At 41.3% G+C, this 21,894-nt stretch overlaps 1 protein-coding gene across 1 annotated transcript in view; it reads right to left on the bottom strand.

The window, feature by feature from the left end:
- The window catches only part of SIPA1L2 (signal induced proliferation associated 1 like 2), a 130,754-nt gene that overhangs the window by 3,488 nt on the left and 105,372 nt on the right, over positions 1-21,894 (bottom strand). The window contains exons 17-20 of the mRNA XM_018561436.1: positions 19,507-19,726; positions 18,026-18,157; positions 11,265-11,388; positions 4,327-4,402 (exon numbers count right to left, since the gene is read on the bottom strand). Of these exons, the coding sequence (XP_018416938.1) occupies positions 4,327-4,402; positions 11,265-11,388; positions 18,026-18,157; positions 19,507-19,726 (552 nt within the window). The remainder of the gene's footprint in view (positions 1-4,326; positions 4,403-11,264; positions 11,389-18,025; positions 18,158-19,506; positions 19,727-21,894) is intronic.

The raw sequence follows: 21,894 nt of genomic DNA, 5'->3' as shown, positions 1-21,894 counted from the left end.
TCTCCCCCCACACCGAACCCCCCCCCCCCCCCCCATTTATGTAATAGAGATAGGGAAGGGCAGGGCCAATGCTGCCACTAGGCAACCGCCTAGGACTTACTGCTGCCTAGGGCGCAGCCTTGACCACTCCCTCCCCCACAACTGTCGCTCTCAGGTCCGCTCCTCTGCTCAGTTCTTCGGGTTTCAATAGCTAGTGTGCTATTGGTTATTTCAAATTAAAATAGCCAACAGCAGTCTGACGATTGTCCCAGCTGTTTACATCCATCTATCACCTGTGGAAGCTAGCTGGCAGGAGAATGGGGCCGTGTCGAGGGGATTGGGGGCTGCACCACGAGAGTGGGGCTGGGGGGGTGCAAGTAGCTGGTCTTGCCTAGGGTGCAAAATAGTCTAGCCCTGGCCTTGGGGAAGGGGGTGTTTGTAGTCCAAATCAGAGGAGCTGCCAACAAGGAGACAACATGGCTCTTCCATACATACAGTACTGTAAGTAAGAATTTTCACTTTACGGTAGAAATGTGTTGCTGGAAAGATCACCAGGTGAAAATTAAGGGAAAAGAAGCCTTATAATAAAACCTAATGCAGCCACCACGTCATATTGAATATATGCAATGTTTGATTTTGGGTTTAAATACTTTAAATCCTGAAATAAACTAATAAATAAAAGTCTTGAGAAAGTCAGAATCTGCAAACTAGAGTTTTTTTCAGCATTTACCTTAAACAAATAAGAATTTTCTAAGTCACTTCTGCACAGAAAATCATTTACTGTATTGCCATCAATGCTGGCATTCTGTTTGGTGGTCAGAACTTAAATGGCATATGTTTATTTAGATGACACTTGCTAGAAGGAAAACTACTTCTGCAAAAGACAAACCTTTTCTATATGTAGTCCAACTTTAATCAGACCCTGAAATTGCACATACACTAACAAAACTCCCTCGAGTGCAAATGGCGTTTTATGTTTTATCCAATATCATGGTGCAGTAAGCATTATGTATGCAGATAACACAGCTGACTGCTTGCTGACCTTCTCTTATTTACCAGACGGTTTCAGCGTGTAACCTCTCTACCAATGGGATCACCGCCATAACTAGCCGTCTCTGTACAGTAAAATAATGTGTTAAATAATTGAGATGCTTATTGTCTGAGCAAACATATCCAGACGTTTACATTATTAAACAGCAGTGATGAGCAAATCTGTCTGGGTTTGATACGCCAAGTGTCCGGAGACTACTTTTCCAAATTCGGAGCACACGAACTTAGAGGGGATTCCCATTAGAGTCTATTAAGGGGGTAGGGTGGGTGTGTGTGGGAGGTTGAATTTCGTTAAATTCTGGCCATTTTTAGGGTTAATAAGCAAACTACTGTTAAAAAAAAAGCATGGACAGCTGGGCATTGCCATTGGGGACATGTACCAATGCAAAACAATTTAGAACAAAAAAATACCACACAGCAGGGCGAGGGTCTTTTCATGTGGCTTTAATGGCAACGTTGAAAATGCCTTAGTGTGGTGGAACCGCACAATGTTTTACTGACAGTCTAAGCACCAACTTACATTGGTGATGCATATTTGGCTGTGGAATTGATTTTTTTTCTTTTTTTTTCTTCAATTAGCTTGGGTTACATACAGCAGCCAAATCTCTAAGTGATTCTTTTCAGTGTGAAAAAACAGTATTTTTTTTTAGGTAGTTTTAAGAGCGACACGTGCTTTTCATCAAATGGTAATAGACTAGCTTTGACAGATAAAAATTGTCCACTAGTTCACTGTGGCTGTCCCTGTTCTCGTTAGGCTAAATTTCCTGCTGCTAGCAAGCTCTCAATAAGAATTTAGAGATGGCAGATGATACACAGTGTAATTGGCTAGCAACAGGACAGTAATAGGGATGCACTGATACCGATACAAGTATTGGTATTGGTGCCGATACAGAGTATTTGGGCGAGTACTCATACTCGCCCCAAATGCTCCGAAACTTACCTCCAATAGCGAAACTTGCAGTCAGAGGTAGACCTCCCTCTGGCCAGCTGCGCCTAGGGAGCATGGAGCTGGCTTCCTTTCCAATCAGGAAGCTGGGTGGTGGGTTATGACCAGCTTCCTGGTTTCCTGATTGGCTAGGAAGCTGGCTTTACTTGTTGCTAGGCAGCCTGGCTTCCTAACCAATAAGGAAGCCGGGCAGCACGTAATGACCCGCCTCCCAGCTTCCTGGTCAGGAATCCAAGCTGCCTAGGAACAACTGAAGTTGGCTTCCTAGCCAATCAGTAAGCCGGGCAAATTTTCATGACCCGCCTCCCCACTTCCTGATCGACCAGGAAGCCAGCTTCACTTGTTGGTAGGCAGCCTGGCTTCCTGACCAATCAGGAAGCCGGACGTCATCTCATGACTCACCGCCTGGCTTTCTGATTGGTCAGGAACACCTACATAAAAAAAAGGCCCTATCAACATACAATAAAAAAAACACGCAAAAGAAAGGAAAACCCCCAAAAAACTACCCCTATAACAAAAGCCAACCTAAAGTTAGTTTAACCTAAAATAAAGCCCTTTCAACATAAAATAAAAAAACAATATATCCCAAAATAAATTAAAAAAACAAAAATACCACATGAAACAAATGTCCACTTCTTTTTTTTAAGGGAAGCCATACAGCAAACAAAAGTTTTCAATGAACAGGACAGCAGCTAAAAGTTGCTGCTTACCTCAAATCAACCATAATATACAATAAAGAATAGAAAGAAAAGTTGGGGTTTTGGGCACCAATGAGCTTCAAACAACTATGAAGTATAAAAATATATATTTTAATTTGGTGTAAAAGTTAAAAATCCTCAGTATGATACATAGAAATAAAACAATGCATGATTTGATGAAAACCTCCTTTCACCCACTAGATTGCATATATGAGGTAGTAGTACATAATCAGATAATAATTATACACATGATTGTAGAGTTCAAAATTGGATACAATCAATAAAGAAAATTACATCCATAAGCTGAGATAACCAAAGCCTCTAATGGAAACACATTTGGTTGGTGGTGGTGCAGTACTTGCAGAGCTCGTTGGAGATGCCGTACTGGATTGTTTTGCTCAACGCCTTTCGCGCCGCGGGGCGCTTCATCAGGAGAAGGAGGTCCCCTTACAGTGTGATCCACAGATGCGTGTGCAAAGGCGCTGCGGAACAGGGGGGTGGGTGTTCACTGTATGGAGGAGGCTGGAATGAGCACCATCAGGGGCTGGTCCTTTGAAGTGCCAAGAAACACAGTAGCAGCATAGGGACCTGAGGAAATCAGCCTGATAACCGACCTGGTGGCAACCTCCACCATCTGCTGCAGCCGATGCATGCAGAGCCGTGTGGCGGTTGCCACCAGGTCGCTTATGAGGCTGATTTGCCCAGGTCCCTATGCTGCTACTGTGTTTCTTGGCACTTCAAAGGACCAGCCCCTGATGGTGCTCATTCCACGTTGAGAAAAATAATGCAAGTACAGCATCTCCAATGAGCTCTGCATGTACTGCACCACCACCCACCAAATGTGTTTCCATTAGAGGTTTTGGTTATCTCAGCTTATGGATGTAATTTTGTTTATTGATTGTATCCAATTTTGAACTCTACAATCATGTATATAATTATTATCTGATTATGTACTACTACCTCATGTTTGAAGCTCATTGGTACTTGGGAATTGGTGCGCAAATCCCCAACTTTTCTTTCTATTCTTTATTATACTTAACTAGGGGTTGGCACCTCACTCAGGACCTGCGCACCACCAATCCTTTTTTGTTCATAATATACAATAAAAGAAAAAAACAAACAACAATAATAAGAACTAAAAAAGGCAGCAAAAGGTTTGATTGGCCAAAGAGAATTGACCTAATTGCCCAATCAGAATTGACCTAATTCCTAACTGACCCTAATCTCTCTCCATGCAGTCTGTCAGATTTTCGTAGAATAGGCTCCAAATCACAAACACTTTATAGTGAGGGGACTGGCCTAACCACAAGTCCCCTGAAAGGCCCTTCTGAACCAACTAGCCAAAATATGGTTTGAACAAATCTTCAGCTCCTATATTTGCCGGGACTGCATATCTCAAACCCATGGTAGCAGGGAACCCGCAACCTCTTCTCTAGTAAACAGTTTATGTGATTGTTATTTGGCAGTTATGTGCAGATTGTGGTTTAAAATTGTGGAAAGTCTAATGTAAATAAGAGAAATGAGTGAAAAACGTTAGTGTGCACAAAACATTTTGACAAAAGACTACATTTCATAAAGTGTAAACTTGGGACACATAATTGCAGGTCAACTAAAATACAAAAACAATATTTTATATGAAGGATGATTGCTTACTTTAAGAAGATCTGTTTGTAGCTTTTTCAGAATGACTTCAAGTTGGTTTACTTTTCCAGTGAGTGCAGAGCTCTGCCTGCAACAAAAAAATTATCTGTGTATCCATGAATGAATCACACAAAAAAATACATTCAGTAAGACTGTTGTGCTGTATTATCAGCTGAACCAGAACATATCCTAAGTTACATCGGAAGTAAACTGTTATGATCTTTATTTGTTTTTCACCCATTCACTTTAGGGCACACTTAAGTGTGCCCAGCATTGTTGGATCAATCTTCGGTCCCGCTGCCACCATATCCAACACTGACACTACTAGGTTCTCAGAAGTCCTCTTTGATCATTGGGTGGCTAATGATGATGCAACCCTGCATATGTGCACATGAGTTACATCTTTCATGACACCTGGTTTATTTATGGCATCTTAGAGATGCACAATACAGTGTACACGAAAAATGAAAAATTGCTGCAAACAGAAAAACAACCTTTAATCAAGTTATGTACTCATAAACTAATCAACTTGATTACTGAGGGAGCCAGGCCAAATCAACACATTGTTGGTTTGCCACACACTTGTTGTAAAGAAGGTATGAGATTAGAGTGGTGATGGACACAGAACCAGACAGATGCAAAAAAAAAGTTAGGGGGGGTAAGTATGTCTCTCACCAGCTGCCTCTAGATGAAGTGTATCTGTCCATTCGTGGTTGCGTTTGGTGGCATAACTACAAACATAACTTCTAAGGACACTTTATAACTATATTGTTTTAACTAAAGCTACCCAAAGACTGGGACTGCTATAAAAGGGTCTACCACTACTGCTACTCCAGAAGTTCTGACTTATTTTTGGGTATCCTGCACCCCTAAAGCCGCTCTCCTACAATTGAGTTCACAAATAAAAGGTAAAAAGTGACATCACTCCGCCATACACCAACAACCGGAGCCCAAGACAGAAATGTTAGCCTGCCTTACAACTTAGTGGGGCCATTCCACGGCACACCAAGAGAAGGAGTTCTACAGTAGCAATACTCCAGCACCAGTGGAAGACCAACAGCTTTGCCTCCTTTCATCTATGAAATGTATGCATCGCATCTGCACTTCAAAACTTTTCACAGAAATATTTATATCACTTTTATATACATTTCTATTTGAATACCATTGCTCATTCAAGTTAAATGTAATACACACCTGTCAGTTTCTATTATACAGACAACTGGTGATGAATACACTGCAACAATATCTATAGGAAACATGTTCTGGAATATGTCAAAGCATAATGAATGGTGATGTAGCAAAATCCTGCTTCAAAGAACAATTTTGAAGCCTGGGAGATATTCTTTTTTTCAAGTCTTAAAACATTTTTTGACTACCGACAGCCCAATCACTGTTTATAATCTATCTATAGAGATATTTTATATTGCAGTACAGGAACATTTTTATGCAGAGTACAAGATCACAAAGGGCAGAGATGTCTCCGGCGGCTGTGAATAACAATGAATTACAGCCTTTTATTCTTAAGCTGGCCATATACTATTAAATTTGTTTTAAATTAATTTGAATGATAAACACTTAACAGATTCCTCCACCCATGTGGATGGATAAATATCCCTCTGCAGCTATTGCATTCTAACAGTGGATGCCTGCTGCTGTCGAAATACATGAACAGCTTGTTGGCTGCAGTCACTACTAGTCCGAAAATATTTGGCCTGGCTCCCCCAGTAATCAACTTTTGTTCAGAAGACTGGGCCACACAATGTAAGAATTTCACCTGATTCCTGTGAACTTCTAACAGTGTAGAGCAGCCTAATAAGTCCTTTATAAGTCAAAGGGCCATTTGTCACTTTAGTGAGGCCTTACATAGAAACAAAATACAATCTGAAGCTCTGGTGCCCAACTTGCAAATCTTTGTCACTTATTGTGTGGCCCTCTGGGCCCCTGCAGACAGTAATCTTTCCTCACCTGGATGCTTATTCAGCCCAGTGAAAGAAAATGTTCTTTAAAGCGCGTTCTAGTAGTTAAATGTTTGCATTATTTCTTTCACACTATCTTACTTTTTCTGTGCACACTGTTCTTTTATCTTCTTTTTATGTTTTTATAATGTATTTTGTTATAAAGACTATCAGGTACATTTTGAGGGGGCTGTAGGAAGCACAAACGTGGGAGCTTTGATTTGTAAATGGGCTGTAATAGCAGTGATATCTAGCAATATCATCTCATCTGTCTTCAGGCTATGACTGTCTCCTAAAGCATGTCCTCAGGCTCCAATGCCTCCTATAGCACGTTCACAGTCCCTGACCATCTCTTGTTGCATCACCAGAATCAGGATGTGTTTATGCCATTGGTTCTCAACTGGTGGGTCGTGACCCCGTGATCAGTGGGTTGCGACACTTTTCTAGGTGAGAGGCTCCTCAGCCTTTTCCTAGTGCAGCACTATCAGTTTTCACGCCAAGCAGCCATTCAAAATATGCTGCCTGGCACCGAGTGTCAGCTTAGAGGTGAGGTGAGGTGGGCTGGAGCTATGGCCATGAGGGAGCTCCATCCATACATGCATTGCTTACTACTCCCTTGCATGCCCTGTAGAGGTGCTTGGACCGGAGTGATATCACATTCTGGCTCCCGACACCTCTACAGGGCCAGCAAGAATGCAAACGTACCTGGACTGTGTACACTAGCACCCAGTATGTATTTTTTTCTACTAAAGTTGACCTTTTAGTAACTTTGCATAAGTAAACTCCTGACTTTGTCACAATATACAGCGGAAGTATTTTTTTCCCCACCTTTTATAATTAAAAAGCATTCCTTGAGCTCCAGGGGAGTGGCTTTGCCTTGTCTGAGATGATGCTACAGCCAGCATTTCTACAGCCTCCTCTTTCCTAATAATCAGATTGCTACTGTGTAAAGCTGGCCATATTCTACTAGATTTCCAATCAAAATTACGTAAGACTTGACCCCATCAACAAATAGAACGTTGAACAAAAAGTTTTTTTTCGAAAATCTAAGCAGTGTATGTATGACCAGCTTAACTTTATGTCATCTCTGAACCACCACCTCAGTTTTGAAAGCAGATGCTGAAACTAGGTGATGGCTGAACAAAGATGGCAGATGCATTGTCAAGAGAAATACTGTGATCTCTATGGAAGAGGTAATAAATACCAGTAAGTGTTACATATTACTAATATTAAGTACATGCACTTAAAGTGGATCTTTACCCCATTTCACTAAGAATCACACCAGCATGCAGCTCTGCATCAGCATTCATTAGTTAAATAAATATAGTCTGCTGTTATTTAAAATGACTGTTTTTCCACTTCCTGGTTGAGTGAGGCACTGGTGATGTAGCCCCGGCTACACAGAAGCATACTGGGAAAGCTACATCACCAGTGCCTTCCTGGGAAATCTCATCTGTAAAATGCAAAATCTCTCAGGATCTCGGTGGAAAGGCCACAGACGATAGATGATGTGCACTGTCTGATCTTCCAGGAGGCAGACCCAGAGCTCCAGGAAGTAAAGAGATGGATTCATCTGATCTTAGTGAAAATGGCCGCCGTGAGAAGAATGGGAGGAAAAGAAGAATAGGGGATGCAAAGAATAAAAAGCCTATAAGTATCTGTTTGTAGCTTGCTATTACATTTCTAAAGGTGTCTTTGTTATCATAATCATAAACTAATATTTTTTTCATTCAGCCTGCGTGCTGAATTCAAAAAATATAACAGATTCTTCTGACAGCAGTGAGTGAGGGGCTGCCATCACTGTTCGTCTGAAGATTCTCCATCCAGCTCCTTCCATTTTCTGATTGAAGGATTCTGGATGAAAGAGTGCTGAAAAATTCATGTAGTGTATGGCCAACTTTAGTCCTACAGAAAACCAAAAATTGATATTATGTATAGTTGGCTTATTTAGTGCAATCATAATGCATGGTCAACTTTAACACTAAAGAAAACATAGCCATACCTTTAGGGCATAAAGCCTTCTTAAAATCACAATAGACATGAATGTGTTTTTGTTTTTTCATTACATAAATTGATTGCTAGCTATAGTAGCTTAAAAAGATGCTTCTCACCACTTTGGATTTGTCTTCTTACAAATCTCTTTGGAGTCTTACTATAGATGTCTTTCCCCACTTCTGTGCTCGTCAAATTAGACAAAAAATGATTTCTACATTGCATTATGCAATGTGGTGTGGGTGTGCCGTGTTGGACTTTGATTAAAAATATCATAGCTGCATGCCAGGTTTGGTGCTCTAGCTCTTTTGTAGTTTGCTGTCCTTACCTACATGCATTGGATGATGTTTACTATCCAATAGCATGGTTAAAATTATATTAAAGCCAAGAGGTTTTTAAGTTATTTCAAATGCTGAGAAAATCACTTACAATGGATGCTGCTCCTTCATATTTAAAAGATTCAGCTTTCTGCAGAATCAGCTGGTCCACTGAGCACTGGTCCTCATATGCTGTTTTAGCGTGGCTCCTTTCCCTTACAGGGCCCTATGGAGCCATGCTTTTGTGTGCAACTAAACTGTGTTTGTCTCCACAAACACACAGACACAGCAAAAAAAAAAACTTCTCTCCTCTCCCTGCTCCTTCCTTCTTCCTTTTTCAAGCTAGTACATGGACAGCTGCTGGAGACTTCTCTGCCCTTTGTGATCTTATATTAAACAGGAATTTGAGCCGAGCTGAGAGAGTTGGAGTCAGCTGTTTGGAAACATGATGACTGTAAGTGCTTGGACAAAAATGTAAAGAAATACTGTCCTGGGTAATGTATGTTTGTTTGGTATGGATTCATTATTGAAATCAATTTGAGATTTGAATACTACTTTAAGGTGGAATTTCTGGTGCCTGCCATACATCACCCCAACAACCACTCTTTTCTCTTTTCTCCTTGGAAAGAAGAATGTCTGAAATGTGTCCAATGTGGTAAATATTAATGCTTTTTTACAGCCAATTTTTCACATACTGCATCCCCCCAGTCCCCTAACTGAAGGACAGCACATCACTCTGCAGGGAGAAGGAAGCTGGGAGGAGCATGAGATGAGTGCCATCTTCTGCTCAGAACTTCACTCTTCCTTACCTATGTAGTAATGTTGTTTTGATGTGAGCTACCGTGTGCATCATTTTTTTCATGTGTAATGCAAATTAAGGGGGACACATTCTTCAGAGAAAAAAAAAGATTTTTCCGGGTGCAGGTGTGCACAAATGCATTAAAATACATGATACATGCAGTGTTGCTCATTTCAATAGGATTGTTTAATGTTTGTTAAGGCATGTGAAGGTATATGTCCTGTTTTATAAAAACAGTACATACATGTGAACTTGTCACATTGTAATGAATGGGATTTCACTTTTTATGCAGGAACATGTATACTGGTGAATTGGCTTTAACCCCTTCGTGACTGATGACGTACAGTGTACGTCACCAGCATCGGGGCTGTTTAAACAGACTCCCGGCGACTTTTGCCGCCGGGACTCTGTTTAAACTTGTAGAGTACTGCAGGTAGATATAACATACACGAATTAAGCAGCTCTAAATTTATTAATACATTTACATTAATAAATTAATATAAGTATGTTTTATATGCAAGCAGTGTAAGTACCTCAGTTTGACCTGGTATTAGCTGCTGGCAGATGCTATTCAGCAGGACTCAGACTGAGAGCGGGAGAATCAGCATAAGGAGCCAGTCTGTTTTGCTGCAGTGCCCATGTACTAACAAGTGCTAATATGTGAAGACAGAGAGATGAGGTCATCAGTCTGCTGCTTTTCTTTTTACTGCCTAGTCACAGGCTGGTTAACTACAGCAGAGCTGTGTAAAATGGATGTACAGAAACACATCTTTTGAACAGCTCCTAAATATGTATTTTATGTGTGAGTTTAGCTGTTTGCATTGATAACATTTCTGTGGTCTTAAAATTAATCTCCCCACAGTCCTCAGTGATTCTTTTATTCTACAGGAGCTGTTATGAATCATTTTATCATTATTATTACCCTGTCCTGCTAATATCTCAGCCTTGTATGGGGAAGGTGTTAGAGAAAGCTTGTTGCCTTTTTTCCCTATACAGGATTGAGATTTTGCAGATCACCTGGTCTAATGACAGCAACATAAACCCTCCATAGACGAGCTCTGCATTTTCTCCTTCTGCTCCTCTGGCATGTCAGGAGGCAGGAAGACAAGCTCAAGACACTACAACAGTTATGTTTTTTCTTGCTGGTCTGAGTCATAAAGCAACAATACATTACCATACAACCATAAACAATTTTAACAGTTGATCAACATTTCTACGCCCAGGCCTTCTCCTAAGCACTTTACCAGTTGAAAAAGTGCATCAAAACTGTTTCCAAAATTAGCAATGGTGATGGTCACACCTCAGCACTGGTGCTGCACTGAGCAGATTGCAAATCACATGTTTGGCACGCGATTGTCATTTTGCGCGATATTGCGCGTTTTACCACACGATAACGCGCAAATGTTTGCATACCTGCTTTGTGAAAGACATATTGCCAACACACTTCCACTTCCTGTGCTTATATCTGAGGCAGCCATTTGTCATAAAAATCTGAATACATATCTAAAGGGTCAACAAATAATAAGGCCACCTGTAGAGCAAACAACTCCTCAGAGCCTTTCGTACCTCTGTATTATTTCCAAAACGCGAGTAGAAAAAAATGTTTTGTAGTTTTTAGTCGCATGTACAGTACAGGGATTAGAGTTGCATGTAGACACATGAGACACATGACATTGTTAACCATTCACAATTTTTAGAAAATACTTTGGTACACTGAAAAAATACTGCAGGTACAGAACAAAATGTAACGTTTGTATGAATGAACCTTCACAGGTAGGAAGCGTTTCACACTAAAGACATTTAATTAATGCTAATACATTCTTAAGCCAAATATAAATTATGGATAACTATATCTACACTTCAAGAATATTTGTCTTATTTACATACCCAGCAGCATCACCATAGTCTTTCTCATTTACAGAGTGGGAGCCAGAAGATTGTGTTTGAGATGCTTTAAAGCTCTGTCCGTACTCCATGTCATTTAAAGTGCAAAATGATTCCATGCATTGATCTGAAGAAAAAAGAAAAACCAAGATTATAGAGATAGGAACTTGTTGCTGTCATAATCATCTGCAACAGTATGTAAAAGAGAAGCCAAACTTTTATAGCAATAAATATTTAGAGGTTTGATATTTAACGAAGCTCTGGAGTTAAATCTTATAAATGCATTCAAGTGCCCTAACTACCGTGTTTCCCAGAAAGTAAGACCTACCCCGAAAGTAAGACCTAGCGCTATCTTCACGGATTTCTGTAATATAAGACCTACCCCGAAAATAAGACCTAGTTCGGTGGTAGATCTTATATTACAGAAATCCCTGAAGATAGCGTTAGGTCTTATTTTCGGGGTAGCTGCACATATAACTGAATTTTAAATGTGAAGACCGGCCGCAGCTACCCCACACGCCCCCCCGCACGCACGCCCTATGGAAGCGGCATATCATCCACCAACTTCGACAGCCCGGTACTGTCTGCCGCCGGGACTATCCTGTACTAACTCTGCTCGGAGCAGAGAGCGGAGAGCTTCAGACAGCTGCAGCCAGGTAAAAATAAGACATCCCCGAAAATAGGACCTAGTGTCTTTTTTCGTGGAAAAAAATAAGACAGTGTCTTATTTTCGGGGAAACACGGTATTAACATAAATGTATCTTATTTGTGTAGCACTCGGCTGTAGGTCCTCAAATCGTCTCTGTATTGGTGCTGACACTGTCCTTCCTTCTGGAGGGTGCTTACTTTTGCTCCCTATGGCCCCTATGTGTTTTGTGAGATAGTTACCGCTCCAAGCTCACTCACATGATGGACTACACTCTCAATACAAATTAATGAACTAAATGCAAGATTGTAGTCCATCACGGGAGCAAGCTTGGAGTGGTGGGTACTTTACAACACACACAGGGACCATGGTGAACAAATGTAGCCACCCTCCAGAAGGAAGGACAATATCTATGAATTCGGGGATGAATTGAGGATCTACAGCCGAGTGATACACAAATAAGATACATTTATGTTAATAGTTAAGGTACTTAAATGCATTTATAACATTTAAAGTAGCATTAAAGGCTGTTTTGTTTTGCCTTAATGCACTCTCTGCATCAAGGCAAAAGACACCCAGCACTTTATATACGCCCCCCCACACTTACCAGCAACCACTCGTCTCCTCTGCTGCGACCAGGAAGATACACGGGTTTCCCCGTACTGAGGGCAGAAAAGCCATAGACTCCTTCTGCCCTCAGTCAAGCTATGACTGCAGGGTGGGGGCGTGGCCGACTGCATGCTGTGTCCGTCTCTATGGAAGCACACAGCTAGGTGCAGGCATGGCCATGGCCGTGCACGTGCGGGTGCCTCCGCAGCTTTTAGCTAGCTGATGGAGGCACCTGTACAGTAGATGGGAAGCCTAGCGGTCTGGATACCATTTGAGAACTAGGTAATTAAAACAATAAATTATAAAATAACTTTTTTTTTAGCTAATCTGGCCAACATAAAAAAAAAAAGGTTCAATGTCACTTTAACTCGAGTTTAGTGTCACTTTAAGATTTGTATACACTAAAGGAAGTGACACAAAAGAAAGGGAGGGGACATTTCCTTAACAAGGCCACAGGCAGCAATACAATAAAACATTCCCCAGTCTAAACAAAACTGAAGAAAACGTTTGGTTGCACTTTTATTCCATTTTTTATCCTTTTTGAGACAGCAGCATCTATATTCTAGCATCTATATTCTAAAGATATATGCTAACCAAGCATCTTTGCTCCTCAAGGACAGGTCATCCTTGTTACTGGATACTGCACTGCTCCAGCAGTAATGAGTTTGAAGTTTAGCAGTATGGGTAAAAATGTGGACTAGTGCTCATTATTAAAGCCTTGATGTCAGTGAAAAAAATGACAATTCTATCTCTTATTTCCAGATGTTCTACCAGCTGATCTGCTACAGAGTGACAACATTATAGAAACACTACCCTATTAGCGTTTTTTTTCCCTTCAATACTCCAGATAAACCTCTTTTTTTTCTGTGATGGGAAGTTCAGCAGCTGCAAACCCATCGCATACTAATTTGTCCAGTATTCAGATTCTCAGAGTCTGTACCAAAAGCAAACACAGTAGGAAAGTGATTGGGATTGGCAAGGGAGGCAGGACAGGGGAGTACACCTTGCTGTTTATGTGGGCTATCAGAAGACACTGTCACCTGAACATTTAAAGCAACAATGTATGTTAAAATTATAGCACAAATAGCACATTTTTCAACAATATGGGGAAGGGTTACAAACTCTGTCAGGTAACATTGTATGGTTTTGTTTTGCTTTTTGACCTTAATACACATCTGAAGTCTTATCTGTTAATTCCAATACTTGTCAGCGCCATCTAGGGGCGCGGGTGCTGTGCAAATGGCATCCATCCAGTTATATGAGCGAAAGTTTTATAAATGAAGCCCTTAATGTGCTGCCCATTTCTGTCATTTCAGATTTAAGTGGTGACACTGTGGCCATAATAGCTGCCTCGTAGCTGGGATAGAAAGGTACTGGGACAGGGTGGATTTTTGTCCAGGTTAATGTTACAGTCTTTGTCCTCCTACTTCAGTGGCAACAGCTCCCCTATTTCTGGTCCTGTCCCAGGGAAATAAGGCCATGGACAGCAATTTAAACTTGGCAGAAGTATTTACTCTTCCCAAGTCTATCCAAAACGTTAAAAAAATTATAAACTGGTGTTGGGATTTTATATTTTCAGTAATTCTTATACATATCAAACTAATTATAATAGTTGCATAAATCAGTCAACATTTTTAACAATGGATATATGACATCCATGGTGATATGACACAAGGAACCCCTGCTTCATCTGAGAGTATAATGTTTGAGGACTATCAGGGGTGTCCCTAGACTATGCATGACCTGAGGCGCGGTGGATGGGGAGCCGTCCAGCATTCCGCCCAGCACATTTACAATTAGCTGGCTGCAATTAGCTGGGTGGGAGGCCGGCTGGTGCTTCCCGCTGAGCCAGGTGCTGGCTAGAGCATCACAGGTTGCTCTTACCAACCTAAGACAGTCTGGCTGAAAAGGGGGCGGCAGGCACACCTGCCATATCCCCCACGTGCCCAATGAGATACCGCCTGAGGCAACTGTCTCAGGCTGCCTCATTATAGGCACAGCTTTGAGGAGTACCATTATCACCTTTACATAATGTATTGTATAAACTCAGTGTGCAAAGACATAGGAAACTATCTTGACTGGTCATCCAACTCTTGTTTATTGGCTGTTCTGATCTTTTTCAATTGCTGGAATGTGCACAGAGTAATCAAAATGCTCTACTCTACCACATCTGCGTTATCCGTTTTAAATCAGGATATTCTGACATGAGTTTGCATTTACTTACATTTTTCCGTAATACACATAGAACAAAATAATTAGCATTCTTGTGTGCATTTAAAACAACATGGTATTATGTATTTTATGTCTGTTATTTATCCAGGTCACGGTATAGCAAGCTGTACTTAGTTACCTCTAACTGGACTTGTTCTGTAATGTTGAAGACAATATGCCATTTATCATAATGAGTGTTGGGAAGCAAGGAATTATGCTTTGACAATGAATGTGTAACACTTGTGATTAAATGATACACAGAATTGGCACTTCGTCAAAGTTATAATTATCCAAATTAAACACATACTACAGGTAAAGATTATATATACTGTATATAAATATATATATAGAATAAACGCCATTCGCTACCAGACTTTTAATCTGTACTGTATTTAAGTGACTAGTTCATTGAACTTGGTTTCATAATGCATTTTGTTGCTAGATAATCCGGTTCCTTTTCTTTCTTTCTAACGAGCTATGAAGAATAAGCATTTATCCAACAAAGACTTGAGGAAGAGAAAAGCTGTCCTAACTGTCAAAAAAAGCAGTCAGGGTGGAACTAGTGAACTATTCAGAAACCACAAATGAATAGGAAAAAAAGAGAAACCAACAAATTAAAAAAATGGAGACCTAAATACCAAATGCAAAGAATCCAGTACCCTAACCAGCTCTCTTGCGCCCACTGGCCACAGCATCATTGCACAATGCAATTGTTACACTTGGAAATATTGGCACTTGTATGGCCACTTCAGGTGGTAGATCAGTCGCACTGCTTCTATAAACAGCATTAAATGCAACCTTCACTCTTGTACACAGTGCAGTTATTGTGTCCATTCTTACTAACTAAACAAATTACAGTAAGTACTGACAGAGAAGGACAATCAGCAAGAGCCTTAATCTAGGTCATGATCTCTATTCTGGCATATTAATGCAGAACTCCAGTCAAAAAGCTAAATACATAGATGAAATACATATATGTAAAGGAGCGGTCCTTGGTCCCGAAACTTGAGATTTATGCAGCCTCATTGCATAGCACAGCCAGCATTGTCTGTTACATTTATAGTGTAGAAGACATAGAGTGGTCTTCTACAGTATAGAAGACCACTGCCATGACAGTAAATTGGCAGCAACAGACTGGAGAGGTAATCTCTCTGCTCCCTCTGCTTTGTCTGCCAATCAACATGTTCCTTGTCAAAACATTGGCATTCAGCATACCTGGGTAGTTTTCAATCCTGCCCCTCCCTTTCTCAATTACAGCTCTGCTGTACAAGGGATTGCAAGAGGAACTTAAAAAAAGTAAAATGAATGCATAGCTACAATAATTTGTTCCTTTTATATTTGCCTGCAGTTTATCTTTAATTTTGCCTCAGGATGCATTACTCAGGTTTTAAATGTGATCTAGCATTGCCTGTAATTAGGTATTGTACGAGTAAAGAGAAAAGTGAAAATGTATGTTCTAAATCAACATAATTCAATATGAAGGTAAACTTTTAAATCAACATATCGGTTCAGAGAAACAGAGCCTGGAATCATTCAAACAGGGGTTAGAACTCATGGCTCTGGCAATTATGACAATAACCAGAAGATACATCTATATATGGTCAGCTTTAGTCTTACTTAGAGATGTTACTCATAATTAGAGATAAGTGAGTTGGTCTGCTGGGTTCAGGATTCACAGCGGACTGAGTTAGTATTTGGTCAATGAATATCTGCAAATACTTTTCAATCTGCCAGACCTAGTCCATATTTCATATTTTTTAAACCACATAAAGCCCTTCTACATGACAGATCATTTATTGTTATGTAAATTGTAATTGCATGTAAGAGGATGTGGACCTGTATAAGTAGGGTAATGAAGGTAATAAGCAAGTTAATAAAAGACATGTCTCCCTTTATATTTATGTGGATTCACATTGTCCTATGTTGATTCTAATTAAATCTTTTGGGGGAATGCGCACATTTACTGTTTATGTGTTCTATAGGTACTTTTGCCACTTTTTTCATCTATTTTTTCTATAACTTTTTTTATATATTGCAACCTAGTGCAGCGCTTAGTCTCCTATGTTTTGATCCAAGCAAAGCTTGGATCTGTGGGTTATTTTTATTACGAGTGATGGGATAAAATGGGATGGGATAGATGATCAGATCTGGGTGGTTAACTAATAACTTTCTTTTCCAGCTTTAAAGTGGTTGCTTGGACATTTGTCATCCCAAAATGTGTACATAGGACATTCAATGTTACCTATATTTTCTACACTCTTTTGTTCTCCTCTGCTTATTATCTATTTCTTCTTGTGAAGCTTACTTTCAGCTCTCCTGTGCCACAACAACCCCTTGGTTTTTCCCACAGATATACTGTATGTCTATCACTATAAAGCCACTGACAGCAATGGGCAACTCACTAGACATTATAAATATTGGCTGGGAAGCTCAGTATCAAGTAGGAAATTCACCCACTTACCATCTCACAACAGTACCCTGACAAGCCATCTGTTCCTGGTACGTTTCACAACAAAACAATCAAATCGTGCAACACTTCTTGACAGCCCATTCAAAGTTACCTGAATCTGCATTTCTATCTAATTTAGCTCAACATCTCACTATCGGTAGTTTGCACAGGGGCAACGTGCGGAGCAATGTTTATGACATGTTTTAAGGCCTCCTATGTAAGTGCCTTCTTTTCTCTCACCTACTCTTGACTTAAAGTTATGGACATTCCTTGGGTCTGGAAAAGGACTTAAGGGATAGCCTCTTTAAGTGATTTCTTCACCTGGAGACTAGTTAGGTCCAGTGCAAACTATTCCTTCAGCAAGTTACTGCTAATAGCAGCTTTGCTACATAAATCAGGACCTCAGGTCAAACTAACAGCAGTTCCTGGGAGGCAGGCCTGCACCCAAAAGGGAAGAACTCTGAGGGGTACCAAGTACTTTTTTGTTCCCTAAATGGTTAGGCCACCAACAGACATCAGAGAACATTTACCTGAAGCAGCCATTCCTCAAGAGATAAAGCAATTTGCACTTATTGTCAACTCCTAACAAAATTCTAGTTCCCTGGCTTGAACCTAGGGCAACCAAAAGGACTAAAGTTAATTATATGTACGATAAAGAAGAACTTGGTTTAAATGTCTTCAGACACCCTGTTTAAAAATAAGTTAATGAAAATACCTTAACTGTACACACAGAGATTCTGCATAAATCCCTTTATTTCTAAACAAGCAACACTATTCTTTGAGCTTACTGATGAAAACAGCCATTACAATAAGCCTATAAATAAACAATCAGATAACATAGGTGAATACCTTCAAAGGCTCTTGCAGCATTTACAAGTCGTGGCCAATCCAAGCCTGTTGCTGATTGCGGAAGGGGTAATATATCTGGATCATTAAGTTTTGACTTATCGGAGAGTGACCCATCAGAAAACCAAAAGTCTTCTAGGGAAGGAAGAAAAAACACATAAAAATCAACTATTTTAGGGGGAAGTGTGTTTTGAACCACATCTATTGGCAGCTTCATTCTGGTAACAAAGTATTTGACAATCTCTATTATCTTTGGGCATTGAAGATTGAAAACAAATTCCATTACAAACCAAAAAAACACATTCCCTTCAAAATCAAATACCATGCCACCACAAAACTTCGCACCAACCATGATGCTTGGCAGTGAAGCAGTAATGATTTGGAATTGCTTTACAGCCTCTGGAAAAGAAGGTTTGAAGATAATTGTGCCTACAGTGAGTTTCTCATTATAAAAGTATTATTCAGGAAAATGTATCTCTCAAAGACCTACAATTGGACTCCTAAGTGCAAACAAAAAAAAGTTGCTACTAACATGCTTTTTAAAGTGCTTGTTATAAAGCTGTTGATCGTATAGTCCCTTCGCTAACTGTTAGATCACTGACCTCGAACAAGAATGTACACATACAATTTTTGGGCACCATGTATTCATGCACATACTTGATCATGGTCAGCATTCCACTTAGTCATGAAGCCAGAATAAGAATGTACCTGAAGTTTGGCTTGAAATGGTTCATGCAATGGGACAATGATCCTAACTACAAATTTACAACTGGATGGCTAAAATATAAAACAATATATCAAAAAGGCTTTTGGTGGCCATAAATACTCCGATAATCACAAGGAAAGTGAATGATAATAACATCACTTGCAACAAGTGGACCATTTCTGATCTCCTTGGGAATGATAAAGAATCCCTCCACCCATTACACACGCCTTCTATTACACACCTTATCAGAGACTAATGAATGCAAATGTAAATTACATTTTTGCCATCAAACTAAAAGTAAATTATTCTGCTTTGCTGCCAAGTAACAATAAAGGAGGCCACAGCTATGCCAGGTTTCACCTTGCAGACAGTTGGAAAGCTATTTCTTGGTCCAGAATGAATGCTAGGGATGATGAGGAATCCCACCAATTTTATAGAGAATGCACACACAGACAAACAGTGGCCCAATCCATCATGAACTCTGAGCATCAGTGTACAGTACTTATGGACCATTAACTATCAGTCTGTCATTGTTTTGGAGTCTCCAAACATATTTTGTAAAATAACTCTATCATATAAACAATAGAAAATAAATTGTGGTGCCCCATTCGGGGTCCTGATCCAAAGGCTGCAACCTAGGATGGCTGCTAGTTATGCCATTAATACAAAACATCAGATTTACATAATCTTTAAGCAGCATACATATACATATTTCGAAACAGGTGACACAACAAAAAACAGATGTTAATAGCATATTATAAAATACATAAATACATACTTTTTAGATTTGCCATGGCAGTGTTCAAATCATTCAAAATAGGAGGTGTACTTCTGTATGGGGGTGTCGTGCTAAACAATATGTCATTTGTTGAAACCTGGTCAATTAATGAACTATGAGAGCTGGCATAGACATGCCCCCTGCGGTTACTGCATATACTTTCATCTGAAAGCGTCCGGTAAAGTGAAGGTCTCGGTGACAAACTTCCATAAGCTGAGTACTAGAAAGAAGAACAAAAACATAATATTCAATGCATGAAATTTTTTTGTTTAAATGGTTACATGTTATATTTATTATTGCTGTTTACATTTCCTATTTAGTTTTTAGTGCTTTAGAATGGGGAAAACTAACCCATGACAAATCCCTTTAATGTAGCTCTTACACTGTGTAAGATCTATTTGCATTGAGATTACCTGTATCTGCTCCTTTAAATTAAATTCTAACCTTTCTAAGTCATGTATATATCAGGGGGGGATCCAGAGTCTATTCTCGGGAGATGCCCCATTATACAGCAAGGAAGAATAGCATTAGCAATAGAAGACTACAAATCCCAGGAATACATATTACAGCAATGCAGAATAATATGAAGCTCTGGGTTCGCCGCCTGATGTCACCAGGGTCTCAGGAGGGTTGTGCAGGCTCTCACCAGGTGTCCAGAGAGTTTCACAGGTGCGTGTGGGTGCAGCAGAGGCGGCTCCCTAATTAGGCTCTCAGGTGGCCAATGAGGACTGTCAGGTGATCAGTGCAGGCTCCCTGCTGGTCAGTGCGGGATCTGAGGGGGCTCCCTAATAATTAGTGGTGGCTCTGTGGTAGCTCCCAGGTGGGTAGTGGGGGCTCCACTGTGGCCAGTGGGAGCTCCCTGGTGGTTAGTGGGGGCTCTGTGGTGGCCAGTGGAGGCTCCCTGGTGGCTAGTGGGGGCTCCCTAGTGTAGGCTGACCACTCATCCCTGATTTCTGGGGACAGTCCCCAGATTGAGGAGACCATCCCCTCACAAATTATGTCCCCGGAAATATAAAATAAAACATTTTTGTTTTTTAATACTCACCTGATCCCTGGATTCACTGACAAGCCCAGCCTCCCGTCTCCCACACTGTCAGAAGCTGCATACAGCGTGTGCTGGTTACTACTTAAACCGACGCGCTGTGTGCAGCTTCTGAGAAGATACGCTATTAGCATAGCGAGGAAGCCGGCTCCGCATTTTGCATCGCTCCCGCTACACTAATAGCGTATCTTCTCAGAAGCTGCACAGCGCCGGGTTAAGTAGTAACCAGCACGCTCTGTATGCCGCTTCTGACAGCGGGAGACGGGAGGCTGGGCTTGTTGGTGGATCCAGGGATCAGGTGAGTATTAAAAAACAAAAATGTTTTATTTTATGTTCCCGGGGACATGTAGGGCTCATTAACACTGGAATCGGCCATAGCTGTGCACAGCCGTGTCGGGCAGCTCCCGGGAAGGACAGGTGCTGCGTGTGATTAGTACGCAGCCCCTGTCCTTCTCTATGGGAGTATGAGGCCGTACACCCCCCTACGCTCACCCGCCCTGCACCACATCCGTACGGGTGCATGTTTCCTGGCTCGGACGCAGGCAGGATCCATCCTGTCAGCATACGGGTACGCTCACCAGCACCGACGTGCAGGACGGGGTGAGCACAGGGCGGCGTACGGCTGCATAGTCCCATAGAGAAGAATGGGGGCTGTGTACTAATCACACACATCACCTGTCCTTCCCAGGAGCTGCCCGATACGGCCGTGCACACAGCGCGGAGCTGTACGTGCCAGCCGATTCCAGTGTAAATGAGCCCTTAAAAATTTCCCTGGATTTCAAATAACTGGTCACCTTACCCTGGTGGTCAGTGGGGGCTCAGGGGGGCCCTGGTTGGTAGTTATTATACAGCACTGCTGACTACCACCAACCCAGCTACAGTCCCCAAATCCTCCCTTTCCCCCCAAACCAGCCATCACCCACAGACTCCCCAACCTCACCTACATGCAGGCTGCAGCACCTCTTCTTCTGTGTCCTTGGCGGCCAGTGGAGGGGAGGGGTCACAGGAGACGATGACCCACATATCAGGATGTGCCTGCAGAGACGGGTATCGGCTCCGCCTCCACCAGGCTAACAGTCACTGTCAATGACAGGCAGCCGCCTGTTTCATTCGGATCCCCGCACACGCCGGAACATACAGCTGTCCCTCCGTATGTGTCACAGACTTTACTGCAGTTCATGGTACATTTTACAATGAACCGCAGTAAAAGTTTTCTTACAATGAACCGCAGTAAAGTCTGTGACACGGAGGAGGGACAGCTGTCACTATACACTGCGGGTGGCAGACCGTGGACGCAAGAGTCGGGACAGGAGCGGCACTAATCGGGGGGGGGGGGGGGGGGGGGG

Source organism: Nanorana parkeri, unplaced genomic scaffold (genome assembly GCF_000935625.1).
Source record: "Nanorana parkeri isolate BGI_ZX_2015 unplaced genomic scaffold, ASM93562v1 scaffold524, whole genome shotgun sequence".
In the NCBI taxonomy this organism is placed as follows: Eukaryota; Metazoa; Chordata; class Amphibia; order Anura; family Dicroglossidae; genus Nanorana; species Nanorana parkeri.
This window is presented reverse-complemented; position numbering and strand designations above follow the sequence as displayed.